We start from the raw sequence: 19,127 nt of genomic DNA on the forward strand, positions 1-19,127 counted from the left end.
AGGAATGTGAAGGTGAAAAAGTAAAGCAGATGCTCGAAGTGGCGAATCGGCTACAACCGGAATGTATGGGTCTTCAAATATCGCGCCTTAAAGGCGAAACCAAATCCGTCGACGCGCATTTCAGCAACATTCGCGACATTGCATTTAATCTTGCCAAATTTACAAAAGAGATTGTCACTAAATATTCGGCAAGTCCGTAATAGTTTGATTGTTGCTCATTTGTTCAACTATTTCAACACTGACTGACATTTTAAAATTCTTGTTGTGTTTGAAATGTTTAAATTTCAGTATTCGTTTTATGATAATTTTTTTTATAAATAACATATTAGTTTTATGTTTTTTTTTTAGGTTTAGTTTGTTAGAAAATTGTTGAAAATTTTATGTATGAATACTATAACTTACTAATTAAAATATTTTATATATTTTTATAATGTTGCAGTCTTTAAAAGACAAAATTTCAGAAGCCATTTACCCCGTTTCCTAATTTCCGAATAAAACAACAGTTAATAAAATAGTATATTGAATACAAAAAAAGGGGACCATTTGCATATAGTATTCATGCACTCCACATAGTATATACTAATCATTATATACTATATTACAACGTTATTGACTGACTTAATTGTATAAGCAATGTTTTATATGCTAATAAAATTAATTGTTAAAAACATTCATGTGTCTTTGTAGATGCCTATATTAACACTTCCAGATAACTATGGCCAAATTGCCGCCGAAAAACATATATAATAAATTAGCACATTCATAAGCAATTTCAAAACCGAAATCTTCACCTACAACCACGTGGAATGAGGGGCCTAGTTTTTTATCCATTTCTTCTTTTATCATTTTAGCGGCAGCCTAAAAATATGAGTTTTATGATATTCTTTGGCATTATAATGTTATAATAATATTATTAGTTTTAATCAATTACCTCATTACTTGCTGAAAATTTCTCACAAGCGGTAACAACCAGTTCCATCGTCTCAGTTTTCATTTCCTCCGACATATCGGAGTGCTAAAAGGGGCGGCAAGGAAAATCGATATTTATATGCACTGCTATGACTCACCCTTATAAGTGGATAAGTATGTATTATTTTCTTTGGTTCTTCTTTTTGCTCTTTTGCCTCCATTTCCGCCATTTTTCAAATTTCTTAATAACCACAAATTTTCAATTCGATTTTAGCGCTTTTGACTTCGTCACTTTTCGCGGCGTTTAAATGTTCCCGAAGGTTTGTTACCGCTGTCAAACAAAGTGCTGCCAACAAAATCAGAAGGGGGAAATTCCCTAGATTTTGTTATCTTGACTTGTATGACATCATGCTGATAAACATTTATAGTTTCAGATTTTAGTCTTTTTCTATAATTTGGCTTTTAACACCAAAAAGGCTTAAAGCAGGTAGACAAAGTAATGACGGCCATTAAGAATTACATTTTTGACACCATAATTTATTTTCTATTAGACTTAGGGTACCTTAAGGTTAAACAGGTGGGCGAGTCGTGATTTTGCATAAAGCCTCAGGATTATTTTAGGGCCATAAACACTTTTATTGACGAATAATAAATTTAAAAAGCAATATTTGGACAGGTTTATTAAAATATATATTTAACAGGGACAACGTACCAGTTGACCGGCCTAAAAACATAAAATCCATAAAGATTCGAATCTGGTTCATAATAACAGACCAGTGTCCATAACAGAGGGTAAATTGCCTACGCGTACGCACTACTTATTATCCATTTCCTCTAGTTACAACGCGAATATTAGATATTAATAACAAAGTTCAGTAACCGATTGTAGACCGACCTCTTCTTCTTCTTATGGTCTAAGCAGACGCGCTCTTTGAATTCTAATTGCGATGCGGTACTGTTTATTGTATCATATAGCACGGAAATTTTTTTTTTTAGTCTAAATGAACAAAAATCAAAAAAGTTATTTGGGGTTATCTTTGGTATAAACGGGAACAACTAGTTATTCAATGATCTAATTGATTTCAGGTTTAATTGCGATGAATAACCTGTTTCATTTGAAATGGCCTAAAGAAGATTATTAAAAACTGTTATTTGTAATAACATTTTTTTATTCTTCGATAGCGCTTATTAGTTAAACTTTTATGAACCGTTTGTTTCATTAAAAAATATAATAGATCAGTAGACTTCTACGGTTGTATCCTGATAATGGGAGAATGTGAAGAAGTGCATTCTTATATGAAATTTATAGCCGGCTACCAAGTTTTATCAACGAATGACTAACAATAGAAAAAATCCCTTATAATCGTTTCTGTTCCGTCATAAATTAGAATCAGGTTTTATACCTGACATTTTACATGTCAGGTTGGAGATAAAAGGGCCAAGACACCCATCGGATGCTTCTTAAGGCACATGTTTTGTGTACCTGTAGGACACAAATAATGATAGGGAGGCTATTTTATGTAGACAGAACCATCCTAATAACATATAAAGACATGCCTTGGATGTTACAGAAATTACCCTTATAATGGTTTTTAGATTTTAATGGTTCTGCATATTCGGGCGAATCTATGGATCTTTGTCTAGATTTTGAGCTTAATTAGGGTCCAAAAATAGCCAAAGTCGAAACTTACTACTACCCAGATCCGATCAAAGCATGGGTTTGATTAAAAAAATAATTTCTCTGCTAAAGAAATATCCAGTAAACCTATGTAGGTCTATAGTAAGTCTTTAATGCATAATTATATTTGAGATGAGGTGTTATCTAGTCTAAAAAACAATATTTTTTCCCACCCGGTATCATATAAGCCAAAGCAAGAATAAGGCGCGTTTCTATAAGCCATCAAGTTACCTTTCTCCCACTAAGCTACCTGTTCACTGTTGTATGCACCGCGAGTAAAACTAAGAATTCCTTCTTCTTTCAGTCGTTCGATCGCCGAGGTACTGTTGCGGTACCAAGCAATTTTCGTGGCACTGTTTACCGTTAACAAGTGCTGGTTTTAACTGGAACAACTTATTTTGAACATTCAAATTGTTTTATGTGTGTTGTTTGATGGTGGTTTACTTGTGGGTTTAGTATTATAAAAAAATAGGTAAGTTTTTTATTGATTAAGCGAAGATTAAGGTGCCGTCGTCGAGTAAGAGGGGACCCAGATACTGGTATAGGTTAGGTAACCGTCAAGAAGATGACTGAAGAAGTGATTTTCGTGTTGCTCTTAGAAATTGGGGTGCGCCACATACCATAAAGGCTTAAACAGACTTTTTAATTAAATTGTTTTATTTTGAGTGTTATTAAGACTCTTAAGAGAGAAATTGATATAATGGGTCCTCTAGAGTTTCAATGTTGGAACTAAAAAATACCTTTCAATAGAACTATAACATTGTTAATAAAGTTTTCTTGTGTTTTGTACATACGCACTTTTCTTGAACATACAACTTGGGTTGCACCTCTTGTACACTTTTTTTTGAAAATTCAATATTTATCACATCTTATAAGATGAGAACGGTTGTTCACATGAAACAGATTTTTAGGTCAAAGATTTAATGAGTTAGGTAGTGTGGAGCCATGCACAAAATTCGACGTAATTTTGAGTGACACTGGAAAATTGCTTGGAATATTAGCTGAAATAAAACTCTTGGGGTCACTGGAAATTTCTAACTGGTACTGTTTTTACCAAATTTCATCATAATCAGTATTTTTATGATCTAGATTTGGCCTCATTTAAAAAACGAATCGTGAAACATTGATATTTGAAAAATGCTGAAGACGATTGCTGGAAAAAAACAGCTTTAATCTTTAGAAACTTACACGATTTATCTATATTTTTGGTATTCTAAATTCAATTAGATCAACCAAAAAGTAAGTTATAAGTCCTGAGATACTGAAAATTTTTTGATGAAGCCAAAAAGAGCCAGTTGAAAGGCCTACTCATATTCCAACAAACCCGGTATTTTTGTGATCTGTGAGATACAAATCTATGATTTTAGATATTATTATATTGAAAATCTTAATGGCAAACTTTTAAGTGGAAAATCATTTATTAAGAGAATCCAACCATTATGATAGATTTTAATTATTTTACTGGAGCCTTAGTTAGCCTAGTTAAAAATCCAAAGCATTTTATATCCTCTTAGTAATATTATAGGTTGTGTTTGAGTATAGGTAAAGTTTAGAAGGACGCGAAAAATAGTTCCTTATCTAATGTAAAAATGTGCCCATTTGAGCGTGTAACTAATTTGTTTAAATAATACTCAGGTCACATAAAAGCGAAAACGCGCGGATACAGTTAGGCCAAGTTATAAGGCGAGCGAGAGTACCGTTTGGCCACCAGGTCTTGAATATCAAATGGGCAATATCGCATTTTTGTACTAAGAATATGGGTTGGAAAATTAATTGTTTCGTCATAATTGGTTCTAATGTTAATTCACTTCCTACCTAAAAAATGTCCTTTAAAGTGTATTTAAAATACAAGAAAACGCTGAAACGATCCTACGTTACGAATACATTAATTTCAATTCAACTATAGGAACCACAAAGCCACATTCTTTTCAAGTATAAAATAATATCGACCGGACAACCTTGTGTAATTTACAGCATAACAAATGCACTTATTTCTTGTCTTGAGTCCTACATGCGTACTTTTGTTTCACTTTATATTTTTATTACCACACCTTATACTTATATCAGCTGCATTACTTTCTCGTTATAGCTTATAATAAGACGGCATTAATTTAAATACAGGGTGTTTTAATGTAAAGGAAACACAGTAAAGAGTAGGATAAAATAAAATTTTCATTTCTGGCATATATATAGATGAATCGTCTTACCTTCTGTGTCCATTATCCAGTTGAAACCTATTTTCTCAATATTGCTTAAATCTGTAAAGTCACCCTCCGGAAGCAGCGATTTGATTAGATAAAACTGTCCAAAATCCGAGCACTATTGAAAATTTAAGAATAAAATACGTTTACGTTTTTCAAACGCTTAATATGCACCGAGTAATAATACTTAATAATATAAGAATTTAACATAGCCCCAAACCAATGGAATGCAATAACATTTATTATTAAAACGCAATTCAGTATCGGAAAGAAGAATGTTTAGTGCGAATACTTTTGACGGAAGAATTTAAAACACATATCGAATAGAAAGTCACTGCTATTAATTGGTTTTTAAACAGTTCGGTGATTATTAACAAGCGTGCAGTTTTTGATATGTGTCAGGTTATAAACAATTTTTATGTCAACAAAGAAATATTGTTAATAAAAGGTTAATTAGTAGTAAAAAGCAAGAAATGTCAAAGCCATTGAAGCAAATAATTATGTTAAGCCACAAATGGGTAAGTTTTACATAAAAGGTATTGTTATTAAATAAAAAATCATATGTCTCTCACTATACGATTTCTATGATCTGTTTGAGATGTTGAATTATTTTTTTATTCATTTTTCTATTTTCCTTTATATGGGGTAAAGTATATTTCACTCTACTAAAATTAATGATTTTTTTCCATTTTAACGCACTATGAGACCTGCGCATTAACATATTAGAACAGCTAAAATTAAGAATCGGACACACGTCAAAAGTTTCTGACACCTGTTTTCCATCATTAAATGTTAAAAGTTAAAAGTTGTATTCCAGCTTATATACGCGCGTTATTTACTTAATGGACTGTTGATATCTTCTCACTTATGAATTTGTTGAAAATCCTGTTGTCGAAAATAAAGATGACGACCTTCATCAGTGTCTTGAGGAATGTAATAATGAAGTCCGCTGAGTCATATTATGGTTGCAGAAGAAGCTCAACAGTGGGTATTAAACGGTTAAGCAAATTTCTAATTTCAATAATACTGATAAGAGACAACGTTTTATGTTCCAGTTTTGATATGCAATTAAATGTTTTTTTTTCTAAATTGACCATAACCAGTATGAAACAATTTACTTTACAATCCATTTTAATTTCGAATCACGTAATTCAATGCCAATGGGGGAAATAATTTATTTATCTAAAATGCATATATTTCAACTAATATATTTTTGTTATACCCTATAATAAATGCATATAAATACGACAATTTTTCAAGGTTAATTTTACGTAAGTATGAATGATTTATACATTTTATTGTAATTTAAAGGTTACAAAGAAAGTATAGTTATTTATTCTTTTTTGGCTTGGGTATTGCAATTTGTAAAATACCAATAGCAAAAAAGCAGACGAACCTATCGAATAAATTATTGAAGGTGATTCAGTGCCATACCATAATCGACCAAAATAACTGTTGTATAGTATATACGGTTAACTTTGCCCATCCTAGTTATATTTATATTTATGCAATATGAATAAATAAATATAAACCTTTTTTGGCAGCTTATCCTATTAAGGGGTATTTTCAGACCGGAACACCAACATACCTGTTGCATTTTAAATAGTATTGTTTTAAACCACTTTTATATTCTTTGCGTATCAACAGGATATCATTTTATTTCCGCTAAAAATTTTTACTTCAAAACATACTAGTATATCGATTAACGTGCATTCTTATTTCATTGCAGTCTTAAACAATCTAAATATTGCACAAATCTGTCGGAAATAGGATATTAAAGGTGGCATTAAGTAAGTGTTGACACTATTGACTTAACCAATTGCTTATTGGAGCCATGGCCGAATTATTTAAATTTAATGAAAATTGGCATTTTGAAATTAACGTTTGAAATATAAGACTCCTAGGGACCTAATAGACGAAACTTCTTTTACTTTTTCGTGTTATCCCGTATAGTTAAAGTTAAGCAAAGTAGAACACGGAAGTTAGTGACGCGTGAACATAATGTACCGGATCGAGAATGCAAAAGGAGGTGAACTGAGGCTAGCTAAAGTATCGCAATTTTTTTTATTTTATTTGCATTCATAGTGTAATTATGGTGGTGATCTTATTCTGTTGACATTTCTAGTGAAACTATGCATCTCAAAATTAAGAATCGTATTTGAAAAGCGGTAGAAACTCAAGAAATTGACTTTCAGGCGGTTTTGACACCCTGTAAGTTATAAAGCCTTTATACAAACCGTACATTAGTCATTACCTTCAACCACTATTCTGAATATTGTTTTACCACCTACTGATCATGTATGCAAATTTCTTTCCTAACAAATTAGACAAATTTAAAGTAACAAATTAATCATTTATACAAGCTCAACCTTTATTTTAATAATTAAGGTTGTTATTAAAAGTTTGAAAATATCAAGGTCTAGTAAAAACAAACAATTGATTAAGTCACTTCTTGAAATTGGTTCATCTTAAGTAAAGAAATTATATTCTCAAGCTTTTATTCGTGGATTATATCATCACTTACATAAATTGTGCAATTCTTACATGGCAAAACTAAACAATACGATTTTGAATCTCCATAAATGTCGAAAGAGGAAAATAAGAATTTTTGGGAAAGTTAACTGGTGACCCAACTGTAGAACGAAAGACCTATAAGACCCCAATACTTATCTTACTATGAATCAATTTTTTGCATGAACAAAATATACTTAATTACACTTCCTCAGTTCTAATTAACTGAACTCGTAACGAGACTTATTCAAAGTGGATAAAAAAAAACAATTTTTTTAAGTGCAACTATCACGCACAGATTTGTTCAATTAAATCACAAACAAAAGTAAAAAAGTGTCTTTGATATGTTCGTAGCACACGTTAACTGTACTATGCCCCAGAAATCCATGTGATTAATATACTCAACAAGATTTGTCACTTTTAAAACCTTTAAAGTAATTAGAACTTTTTAATGAACGTTGTGCCCGTTTCGAAAGTGATTCCTTTAAAAACTGTAATTCTTAATTAATTAATCGTTATAAACTATTGGCATAATCTGCGGCGATTAGCTCATTATCTTTACTCGTTTTTTGCTCTATTTGCATCGCATCCTTCTGTGCCGTTTGAGTCTAATGGTTATTAAATACACCACATAACTGTAAAATCGTTAATTAATAAGTTCTTTTCCCAATTATTTCTGATTTCAGATTTAACTACCATCTTGCACTAGTTGGCACGATATGGACTTAAGGTATAAAAATTGTTTTTGATATTGGAAAATTGTGTTTTTATATTAGATACAGTTATGAAAATTTGTACACATATTCTCTGGATAATTTGGTTGAACACATATTTCAGCGTTTTTCCAAATTTGTATATGATTTTAAGAAAATTTTTTTTTTTTGAAAATATACATTTTTTTTTTATAAATATTTGACACAATGTCCATAACTCAAAGAATTGAACAGATAGAGTTATGAAAATTCGTACACATATTCTCTGGACAATTTGGTTGGACACCTTTTTCAGCGTTTTTCCAAATTTGTATATGATTTTAAGAAAGAATTTTTTTTTTGAAAATATACATTTTTTTTTATAAATATTCGACACAATGTCCATAACTCAAAGAATTGAACAGATAGAGTTATGAAAATTCGTACACATATTCTCTGGACAATTTGGTTGGGCACCTATTTCAGCGTTTTTCCAAATTCCTACAAGATTTTGAAAAAAAAAATTTTTTTTGAAAATATAAATTTTTTTTTTATAAATATTTGACGCAATGTCCATAACTCAAAGAATTGAACAGATAGAGTTATGAAAATTCGTACACATATTCTCTGGACAATTTGGTTGGACACCTATTTCAGCGTTTTTCCAAATTCCTACAAGATTTTGAAAAAAAAATTTTTTTTTGAAAATATAATTTTTTTTTTTATAAATATTTGACGCAATGTCCATAACTCAAAGAATTGAACAGATAGAGTTATGAAAATTCGTACACATATTCTCTGGACAATTTGGTTGGACACCTATTTCAGCGTTTTTCCAAATTCCTACAAGATTTTGAAAAAAAAATTTTTTTTTGAAAATATAATTTTTTTTTTTATAAATATTTGACGCAATGTCCATAACTCAAAGAATTGAACAGATAGAGTTATGAAAATTCGTACACATATTCTCTGGACAATTTGGTTGGACACCTATTTCAGCGTTTTTCCAAATTCCTACAAGATTTAAAAAAAAAATTTTTTTTTTGAAAATATAAATTTTTTTTTTATAAATATTTGACGCAATGTCCATAACTTAAAGAATTGAACAGATAGAGTTATGAAAATTCGTACACATATTCTCTGGACAATTTGGTTGGACACCTATTTCAGCGTTTTTCCAAATTCCTACAAGATTTTGAAAAAAAAATTTTTTTTTGAAAATATAAATTTTTTTTTTATAAATATTTGACGCAATGTCCATAATTCAAAGAATTGAACAGATAGAGTTATGAAAATTCGTACACATATTCTCTGGACAATTTGGTTGGACACCTATTTCAGCGTTTTTCCAAATTCGTACAAGATTTTGAAAAAAAAAATTTTTTTTTGAAAATATACATTTTTTTTTATAAATATTTGACACAATGTCCATAACTCAAAGAATTAAACAGATACAGTTATGAAAATTCGTACACATATTCTCTGGACAATTTGGTTGGACACCTATTTAAGCGTTTTTTCAAATTCGTACAAGAATTTGAGAAAAAAAATTACGTGTTAAAATGCCTCCCACTTTTTCATCCTTAAAAGCAACTTCAAGGACTTAAGTTATTAATTATGTTACTACCCTATCCTTTGAGATGGATGTCCCTTATATCCTAAAATGATTTTTCATTCTCTATGCGAATGTCTTGTTCATAAATATTATAAATTAAAATGAAACCAAAGTGATTGTGTTACGGATGTTTCGGCAACAGTTAATAATTAATCGGTACCCACGAAAATACCCAGAAATTCAGCGCTAAAAATATTTATGCAGGTATGCGAGTCAAAATAAGAACCCGTTCCTTTATGGACCAGTCCCAATCGAGGTTACTGTGTGAGATTTTACTTAATTTTAGTTACTTAACTGTTAATTCTCAAGATATCGACCGATAATGTTTTGGAGACGTTACGCGCTCGTATTTTGTACTTTTTACACAATTTTAACTAGCTGCAAACTAAAGCGACTTGTTCGCTCTTTACTACCTTAGAACCCGCCATGTGGGTTTTTTTAATCAAGGTCATGGGATGTAAAACTAATTATTAATTAATTTGAATAATTTTTGTTTTTAAGTTGAAGTGTGTACAACTAACGGTTTTTTTATTTGTGATTTCAGGCTGATGCTGATTAGGATACAAGCGGCCATATTGGCCGCTATACTGGTCACAATTAGGATTGATTTAGCCACTAGTAATAATTTATTTATATGTCCAAACGGTAAGTACTTATTGAGTAGATCTATTCAAAACTAATGCTATATCTATATGATTGATGTATTGCTCATAACATTGATCGTTGGTTACGAAAGATCTAAAATGGCTAATTATTACCTTATAGGTTGGGCATTCTGTTGTTATTATATTTTATACATTAGGTTATGTAAAGATTTTTTTTCTATTTGTACTTTCTCTAAGCCATCAATACTCCATAAAATGGAATTCTTACATTAATTACATGTAAATTTAACATTAGGTATAAGTTATTTAATTTATGGTTTATTTGGAAAATGGATAAAATCTGAAAACATTTATAATCAACTCCCTGTATATTTTTTAATATTATATAATTAAATCTATGCAGTTAGAAAGTTCTCTCCTTTATACCCACATTATTTAAACTATGTGTAGAAAATACTCGCCACTTATCAGGAAGAATGTAAGAGTCGAGGAAAATGACGACATTAGGGAGTTATTTAGGAATTTGACGAGTTTAGTCTCGCGATTGCTGTTAACTCGATAATAATGAATATTGTAGTAATATTATTAAAAAAGTGGTTATTACTTATTAGTGTATATAAATAATAATAAATATTAATATGTCATACCTCATCTGATCAGCAAGTTACACAACCATGCAGTTTAACGTGCTATAAGATTATTAGCATTTAAGTACCTAAGTAAGTAATATTTTTTCAATGTGAACATTACATGCCACAACAGTTGTTTTGCGTAACACTTAAGATATTGCAGGAATGTTGTTCTTCACTAGTACACTTTTAATTTTGCCGTGATTTATTCGTTTTTACCTAAAATATAATTAGTAATAAAATATAAATGAAAAATGTGTAACATTGACCATCATAAATTCGCGTTAGTTTACTTATTCACTCTAGTTGAACATTAGGCATAACCGATATAAATAATCACGTAGCTGTTAATATAACCCAACTTCTTGTCTATTTTTATTTTGTGTTTGTATTTAATTTTTAATATGTATCACAATTACATCAAGCTCAGCACAAAGTAAGAAATTCTTCTAGGAAAACAACAGTGCAATACAAAACTAATGGATAACGAGTTATACAGATATATCAGGTAAAACTAAATAACTCAACCAAACATCATAAAATATAGACAATTTTTAGGAATAGTTAAAAAAAAATGAGATAATTGGGAGATCTTTATTTAAATTGGCCTATAGGAAAAGGATATGCATATTTATTAATACAACCAAAGCCCCAAAGAATGCCATGGCATAATAACATAAAATACAATAGCTGGGTCAAATCACCAGGATCAGAAGGATGAGAACAGGGTAGTGCTGCACTACACTATACATGAACAAAAAAATCCATATTAAAGAAGACCTCAACTGCATTTGCAGACAAGAAGGATCATTATATTATTCAACTGTTGTTTTAGAGCAAAACAGTGTAAGCAGAACTACATTAAAGCCAACAGCAAATTCTCAGGACCAGTAAACATTCAAGCCATATTCGAAATCCTCCAATGAGCCAAATTGTGGAATTCCTGATAACATGGAACATTAAAATGTAGACCTTTCTCATAAATTCATTGACATGCATAACCCATTTATAATATTCTAGCACATCATGATTGCCTATGCTTAGTAGAATTGGCATATATTGCTTATTATATTCAAAATTCAAGCAATGCTTAATGCTATTCTAACCTGCTACTGATAACTAAAATGTTCACTGGAAGGCATGGAGAGATCCATACACATTGGAGATATGCCTTCTATGGAAGCATCAAGATAAGAAAAAGAAGAAGAATTTTTAACTGATTAGTGATTTTATCAACTGCAAAAAACATATATCAATCAGATCACAATTCTACTAATTTGGAGAGAAAAAGATAATTTGTTCTGGTGATAAAGTGAAAAGTATAATAAGGGCAAAATAGCATTGTACACAACCATTGAATGGAGGTAATTACCACAATTGGAAGTTTAGAATGGAATTATACCTCTCAGAAAATACAGATTAAAAATGCATTGATACTGAGGTTGGCTCAGGTACGTCTGAAGAAGTAAATAACTATAATAAAACTAAATGCTTAATTGTGCAAACATGGCAAATGATTTCTGTAAAAAAAAAAGAATCATTAAATATCTCTTGGTATAATAATAGATTTTGCATGTAAGATGATCCTGCAGTTATTCCATATAAGATTAAAACCATGGAAAAAACTAATTAGCAATAATACATCTGAAGAAACCTTTTTTGATTAAAAATTAATTATTTTAGGCCTTATAATGACCTTTTGGCTTATATTCTGAAAAAGTGTACATAGATTCCAACCCTAGCATAATCCATCCTTAGTCTCAAAGTATTGAAACTATTACTCCAAAATCACAGAAACATAAAATCTTATTGAAACTAAAATATTCCTTTAAGGTCTTACAGCATACCCATTTTAGTTTTTTTCTGAAATGAAATATAGATATCATTCATGGCATAGTCATCTTTAAAACAAATTGAATTTTTTTGACATATTACATATTAACCAAAAAATGCTACTTTTCCTTTAAAAAATTGATCATTAATCCTTATCTAAATCAACCATAGTAATGTCTGAAAAAAAAAACAAATAATCATAAAAAATTAATTCCATGAATTAAGCCTTTAACTTAACTAAGCTAGTTGCATTGATTCATTTTCCTTCTATGATCATACTGCTCCATTCCAAGAACCACATTATATCTAATTCTCTTGAGTTGGTAGTCAAATGATGTGTGAATCTCTAAGCAGGTACAAAAAAAAATTAATTCAGACTTGTACTAAATTCATAAACTAAATAAACTGATGAATTGAAAATGCTGATTTTTATAGACCTTTAACAGACTACACCTAATGCAAATAACCAATTCTATACAGTACTTGATAAGGAGAAAGTTTTTAGACAATATTGCACAAGATTCAGCCAGCGTTCAATCAATAACTGGGATGCCTATAGAAAATATTATAATTTTTTATTGTTTAACAGTGCTTTCTCATATATTAAAGATTCATTAGACAGTAGATAAACTAATGGACATTTTGCACGAATAATGAGTGCATTTTAATTGTTACAAGCATAAATTACCCTTAAACTTAACTTAAATTGGCATTGAAATTATGACCGTACAGTTTAAACTGAAGTCTGGTAAGCCAAAATAAAAGACAACACTTCCTATAGTGAATCAAGATTGAAATGAGGTCGCAAAGAATTTTAGGTGTGTCTTAAAAGAATTATTACTGACTCACTGTATAAGAGATAAATTTGCACATTCCTATTTTAGATAATATTTTTCCCGTTATAATAAAAGTCACGTAGGGCCATAGTAAAAATGAGTTAATGGTGTGAATACTAATAATGAATTTTTGGCTTGTGGTGTATGTACATAATATTAATGAGGTTCATTTATAGGAACAAAATCATTATTTTGTTCAAGGCAATCCAAAAGATATTGTTCCAGAGTTGCTAAGAACAAAATATGCACTAGTTATTAAAAACACTGTTTTTTTCCCAATTATAATACAAAGCACTTAAAGAAGAACCCTTTTTATGGAAGGTGAATAACTCTAGCTCTTCAGAATGATCATTAAAGCGGGTAATAATTATTTTTACGTCGGTGTAGAATATAAAAGGAATGTAGAAAAATGTCAAGGTCCAGCCGCTCATATAAGTGGACATAGGAATATAAAATAGTTGTCGTTTCAAGACTTCTTTTTCAGTTGAGTAATAGACTCTTCCTATGATTTAAATTGCAAATCTATGGCATTTAACATATTTATGTAAACATACATTATAGTTCTTGGAATGGAATTAAAGGCACTAAACTGATAAAAAGATTCATAAATGATTGCTTAGATCTATTTTCTTATAAGCCAAATATGTACTGCATGCTTGTTTTCTTTTTAAAATACTTTCTACTAACGAACACAAGTAATTACCGAAGACTGACAAGACTGATACCTGTTTTGCCAGTACCTCCACTCGTTTAGTTTACTATAATTTTATACAAAGTATTTCTTTGGGTCAAAGAAATCTATACGGATGGCCGTTGTATTGTTACCACTTACATATTTATTTTAGGCTATTCTCATCGTTAGAACTTTAGGGAAATTATGATTTATTTCTATACCATGCAACCTAATACTAAAGGGCAACAGGAATAAACCTTTCGTTTGTTATGTCTGCAGTAAATCTTATGTATGGTGGTAATTTAATATGAGACAGGCAAAATAGCATGGAGGTATTTTGCTATGAATTACGCTGTAGCATGTTTTTATAGTTTAGGAAACCAATGGAGGGTCGCAAGTGTTTTTTAAAATCGTTGTAATTGTTCCGTTCCATTATTAAAAAAATATTTATAACATAAAAATGTTTGCTTCAAATAATAAACAAACAATGTAATTTTCATTGCAGGTTGGGAGCTGCGAGGACTTTATTGTTACAAATTCTTTAATATTAGGCACTCATGGGAAAAAGCTGCAGAGTTATGTCGGAGGTAAGCATCACATTATTATATACCAAAAGTTATCACAAATTGTCAGAAAATTTCCTGCAAAATAATTATGCTACCATTAAACATAATTAAATTTTCAATTCAGTAATAAGCAACTACGTTCAGTAATGACCCAAATGTCGTAAGAATTCCGCGAGCCACTTACGCCACAGCGTTAAGATATTTATCGATAATATTTGTTTTGATTTTGTTTATGAAATTATTGTGCTCTTTTTTTGAGAAAATGTTTCTTGAGCTTTTTAATTACGATTATCTATCTATCCTACCTTTCATTAAATGGCATATTGAATTTTTAACCTTAAGACTTCGTCGCATGATGAAACAATAAATTTTTAACACAAACACAAAGACTGGGCGCGCCTTCGTATATTTCAAGATCTTGAGATACTTTGCCTTGAACAAAATCAAACTAAAAGGAGTTTAGGATTCTTCCATTATTATACGAATAGATGAATTACTGAATTAATGAGTTGGGTCATTTTTGTTTGCTAGTCGTGACGAATAGTGGAATATAAGTACTGTAAATCTGTCAAATGAATTGCAATTTTTTTAAATATTGGATATACTCTATAGATACCGTAATAATTGACCAAATATTTTCGCAGACAATATCGTATCACGGTGAAGATTCACACGTCGATGAATGAGTGACGTAGCCGAATTGAAAAGTAGGTCTTCTCATCGAGTCGTACAGGTGTAAGCGCGTTCCTTTTCTAAAGAGTTTTCTCACTTTTTATTGTTACCGTAATTGGTGGTCTTTTATCAGGTCTTTTTTGTCGTGATCTTAACATAAGTACAGTTAGTCAGATCTTTGAATTCCTGTTATTTTTATAAAATGGTTAATTTAATTCATTAATAATCAAAAAAATTACTTCTTTAAAAAAATGATATCCTATATGTGGTAAAACTCCTCGCACTTTTATAACGTTTAAACAACAACGCATCATTTCTTTTCTTATATTGACCGATCGCATCCGGAAATTTTACTCTCTATTTGTCGCACGTGAGAGATAAATAATTTTTATGATCTTTGGTTATTTAGGCATTAGAAATCTTCAGCTGAAGAGAATTATTTATATGCTACATTTCTTATTTTACTTTTGAGTTAATTTTGAGGTCATAAAAAATTTAGTATACTTTTAGGAATACTAGGAATACTATACATACAAGAGAAATTTTGCACATATCGTTATGTTAAAAACTCACTCCTTCTCATTCGATTTCTTTGGTAGGCGTGCCAATGCATTAAAACCACTTCCGATTTCCTCATTACAAATTAAAAAATCAAATCGCTATTCTTTCACAAGCTTCTTAGTTAGTTAATTATTGTAAGTACAAAACAAACAATGGCATTCATCTTACTACACCAAATGCAAAAACAATATCCAATTTTGTAACTGAGCATTGCAACTTATTAATGTTTTCCCCACGCAGAGTGTCGCAAATAGATGCACACTTTAGGTAAAACTCTATCGATATAATAATTAATGCTCGTTTTCAGATACGGAAGCGATCTTATGGCTGTAGAATCCTACTCAGAAAACAATTTGACAGCAACCATAGCGAATACTTCCGGATCAGTAGATCGACGAGGGTTGGATCATTATTGGTTAGGACTAGCATCCCTCGATGATCTTAGGACAAACACTCTAGAATCAGCTGCTGGTACCTTAGTGTCTCAATACTCGGGATTCTGGTCCTTGAAGCAACCGGATCCTCAATTAGGAGAATGCGTGGATGTGGCAATAACGGAAGATTCACAATCTTGGGAACTGACTACTTGTGAAAGTTTGCTGCCATTCATGTGTAGGGCTAAAGCATGTCCAAGTGGAAGCTTCCATTGTTCCAATGGAAATTGCATTAATGAAAAATTTAAGTGTGATAAACAAGGTAAATTGATTAGATAGATGGTTATGAGTAGGGTGTGATTATTTGGTTTTTAATTAGATGACTGTGGTGATAACAGTGATGAGTTGGACTGTGCCCAAAATTGCAATTTTTACTTGGCAAGCAGTGGTGATGTCGTGGAGTCCCCTTACTATCCTCACAAATATGCTCCTTTAACTAATTGCAAATGGACCCTCGAGGGACCCCAGGGCCATAACATTTTATTGCAGTTCCAAGAGTTTGAGACTGAGAAAACGTTTGATACGGTACAAATTTTAGTTGGAGGTAAATTGATTCTAAAAAATGTTTCTTGCATAGATATAATTATTATGTACTTACAGGTCGGACTGAAGATACTTCTGTTAATCTGGCTACATTATCAGGCAAACAAGACCTTACTAACAGATCTTTTGTATCTGCAAGCAATTTTATGATAGTGAAATTCAGCACTGATGCCTCAGTTGAAAAGAAAGGGTTTAGAGCTTCATGGAAAACAGAACCTCAAGTGTGTGGAGGCACCCTTAGGGCAACTCCTCAAGGTCAAATTTTAAAATCTCCTGGATATCCTGAACAGTACCCCGGTGGTTTAGAGTGCTTATACATGATTCAAGCCCAAAATGGACGTATTATCACTTTAGAAATTGACGATCTCGATCTAGACGAAACCAGAGATTACATTTTAGTTCGTGATGGTGACTCACCTAGAAACAAACCGATCGCTAGGCTAACAGGAAATGCTGAGAACAACCAAAAAATTGTCATGTCCACCCATAGTCAACTATACGTGTATTTTAAGACCAGCCTGGGAGATTCTAAACGAGGTTTTAGAATAAGATACACTCAGGGTTGTAAAGCTACTATTGTAGCAAGGAACGGTACAATAACTAGTCCAGCTTTTGGATTAGAAAACTACCCTAGCAACCAGGAATGTCTTTATAAGATTAGAAACCCGATTGGAGGACCGTTAAGTTTGAATTTTGATAACTTTGCCGTTGATAAGAGCGATTATGTTCAAGTGTTTGATGGGTCTACTACTAGTGGCTTAAGGTGAGTTTGGTGTTTTTAAAACTACACCGAAACTATATTTTTTATTTAATATTTACAACAGATTACATCCTGGCAATGGCTTCACCCAAACATCGAAGCCTAAAATAACCCTGACAGCTTCCAGTGGAGAAATGTTGGTCAGGTTTACAACAGATGCTTTACATAGCAAGGAAGGATGGCAAGCAACGTTCTCAGCAGGTATTTTTTAAAATTTTCCATTTTATTTTTGTAATCACATAACCCTTTTTTTATAGACTGTCCACAACTTCAGCCGGGTGCAGGCGCTTTAGCGTCAAGCAGAGACACAGCTTTTGGTACAATTATCACATTCAGCTGTCCAGCTGGACAGGAATTTGCAACTGGTAGAAATCGGTTAACCACCCAATGTTTGCCTGGTGGTAATTGGTCCATTAGTTACATACCCAAATGTCAAGAAGTGTATTGCGGTCCGGTTCCACAGATCGATAACGGATTTTCAATCGGATCGACTAATGTCACTTATAAAGGTCAAGCGATGTATCAATGTTATGCTGGATTCGCTTTCCCATCTGGGCAACCCATAGAAAGAATCTCTTGCTTGGCTGATGGTAAATGGGAGAAAAAACCGAACTGTTTAGGTAAAAACTCACATGAAAGATCTTTAAGGAATTCAGTTTTAAAATGATAAACTTTTATTTAGCATCCCAGTGTGCAACTCTTCCAGAAGTTCCACATGCTAACATGACTATTCTTAACGGCTTAGGTCGTTCTTATGGTACTATTATTCGTTATGAATGTGAACCTGGATATATTCGTACTGGACCCCCAGTCATTCTTTGTATGAGTAATGGAACTTGGAGTGGGGATGTGCCTGTGTGTTCTAGAGCTAGGTAAGAAACATACATTTTTAAAACAATGCTTATACATTTAAAAATCATTAATTCTTTTTTAGATGTCCCGTTCTGCCAGAAATAACCAACGGAATTATAACAGATCCATCTCGTACATACTACTTCCAAGACGAAGCTCGCGTGCAATGTTTCAAAGGATTCAAATTAATTGGGCAAAGTATCCTAAGGTGTGGAGAAAACCAGCTCTTTAACAACCCTCCCAAGTGTGAAGATATTAATGAATGTATCAGTAGCCAATGTGACGTTGCCTCCACTTCATGTGTAAATAGTCCCGGCTCTTTCCAGTGCAAGTGTAAAAAAGGTATTAAGTTTTTTTGAAGGTCTGTTGATTGTTTAACTTAATTTTTTCTGTCTTACAGGTTTTGCTCCAACAAACGAATGCCGACCAGTAGCTGATTTGGGATTAATCAATGGTGGCATCCCTGATGAATCCATAACTGTATCAGGTAGTGAAGCTGGATATGATAAAACGGTAAGCTATCCAAAAACCAGCAATTCTATCAGCGTTTCAAATTA

The 19,127-nt window shown here is 31.6% G+C and overlaps 4 protein-coding genes across 6 annotated transcripts in view; 2 read left to right on the forward strand and 2 right to left on the reverse strand.

Moving 5' to 3' along the window:
* LOC126749150 (ARF GTPase-activating protein Git) overlaps positions 1-670 on the forward strand; it is a 4,946-nt gene extending 4,276 nt beyond the window's left edge. The window contains exon 13 of the mRNA XM_050458823.1: positions 3-670. Within this exon, the coding sequence (XP_050314780.1) occupies positions 3-200 (198 nt within the window). The 3' untranslated portion in view covers positions 201-670. The remainder of the gene's footprint in view (positions 1-2) is intronic.
* Positions 1-5,009, reverse strand: part of LOC126749149 (rho-related BTB domain-containing protein 2) — an 18,277-nt gene extending 13,268 nt beyond the window's left edge. The window contains exon 1 of the mRNA XM_050458822.1: positions 4,795-5,009. The gene's annotated coding sequence lies outside the window, so the exon portion shown is untranslated. The remainder of the gene's footprint in view (positions 1-4,794) is intronic.
* Positions 664-2,839, reverse strand: LOC126749151 (dynein axonemal light chain 4). The gene is made up of 3 exons (XM_050458824.1): positions 1,068-2,839; positions 932-1,015; positions 664-858 (listed from the first exon to the last, which is right to left on the reverse strand). Exons 1-3 carry the CDS (start codon positions 1,137-1,139, stop codon positions 697-699), a joined length of 318 nt encoding a protein of 105 aa, XP_050314781.1. The 5' UTR covers positions 1,140-2,839; the 3' UTR covers positions 664-696.
* Positions 2,911-19,127, forward strand: part of LOC126749146 (sushi, von Willebrand factor type A, EGF and pentraxin domain-containing protein 1) — a 27,541-nt gene continuing 11,324 nt past the window's right edge. The window contains exons 1-11 of one of the 3 annotated variants that reach the window (XM_050458816.1): positions 2,911-3,059; positions 10,151-10,251; positions 14,688-14,769; positions 16,289-16,677; positions 16,735-16,959; positions 17,016-17,721; positions 17,783-17,919; positions 17,976-18,338; positions 18,401-18,590; positions 18,653-18,912; positions 18,971-19,083. In XM_050458816.1, the coding sequence (XP_050314773.1) occupies positions 10,155-10,251; positions 14,688-14,769; positions 16,289-16,677; positions 16,735-16,959; positions 17,016-17,721; positions 17,783-17,919; positions 17,976-18,338; positions 18,401-18,590; positions 18,653-18,912; positions 18,971-19,083 (2,562 nt within the window). In that variant the 5' untranslated portion in view covers positions 2,911-3,059; positions 10,151-10,154. Of the gene's footprint in view, positions 3,060-5,158; positions 5,307-10,150; positions 10,252-11,901; positions 12,292-14,687; positions 14,770-16,288; positions 16,678-16,734; positions 16,960-17,015; positions 17,722-17,782; positions 17,920-17,975; positions 18,339-18,400; positions 18,591-18,652; positions 18,913-18,970; positions 19,084-19,127 lie in introns of those variants that run through there. The other 2 variants (XM_050458817.1, XM_050458818.1) reach the window with 2 other exon arrangements.

This window comes from Anthonomus grandis, chromosome 22 (assembly GCF_022605725.1).
Source record: "Anthonomus grandis grandis chromosome 22, icAntGran1.3, whole genome shotgun sequence".
Classification (NCBI taxonomy): Eukaryota; Metazoa; Arthropoda; class Insecta; order Coleoptera; family Curculionidae; genus Anthonomus; species Anthonomus grandis.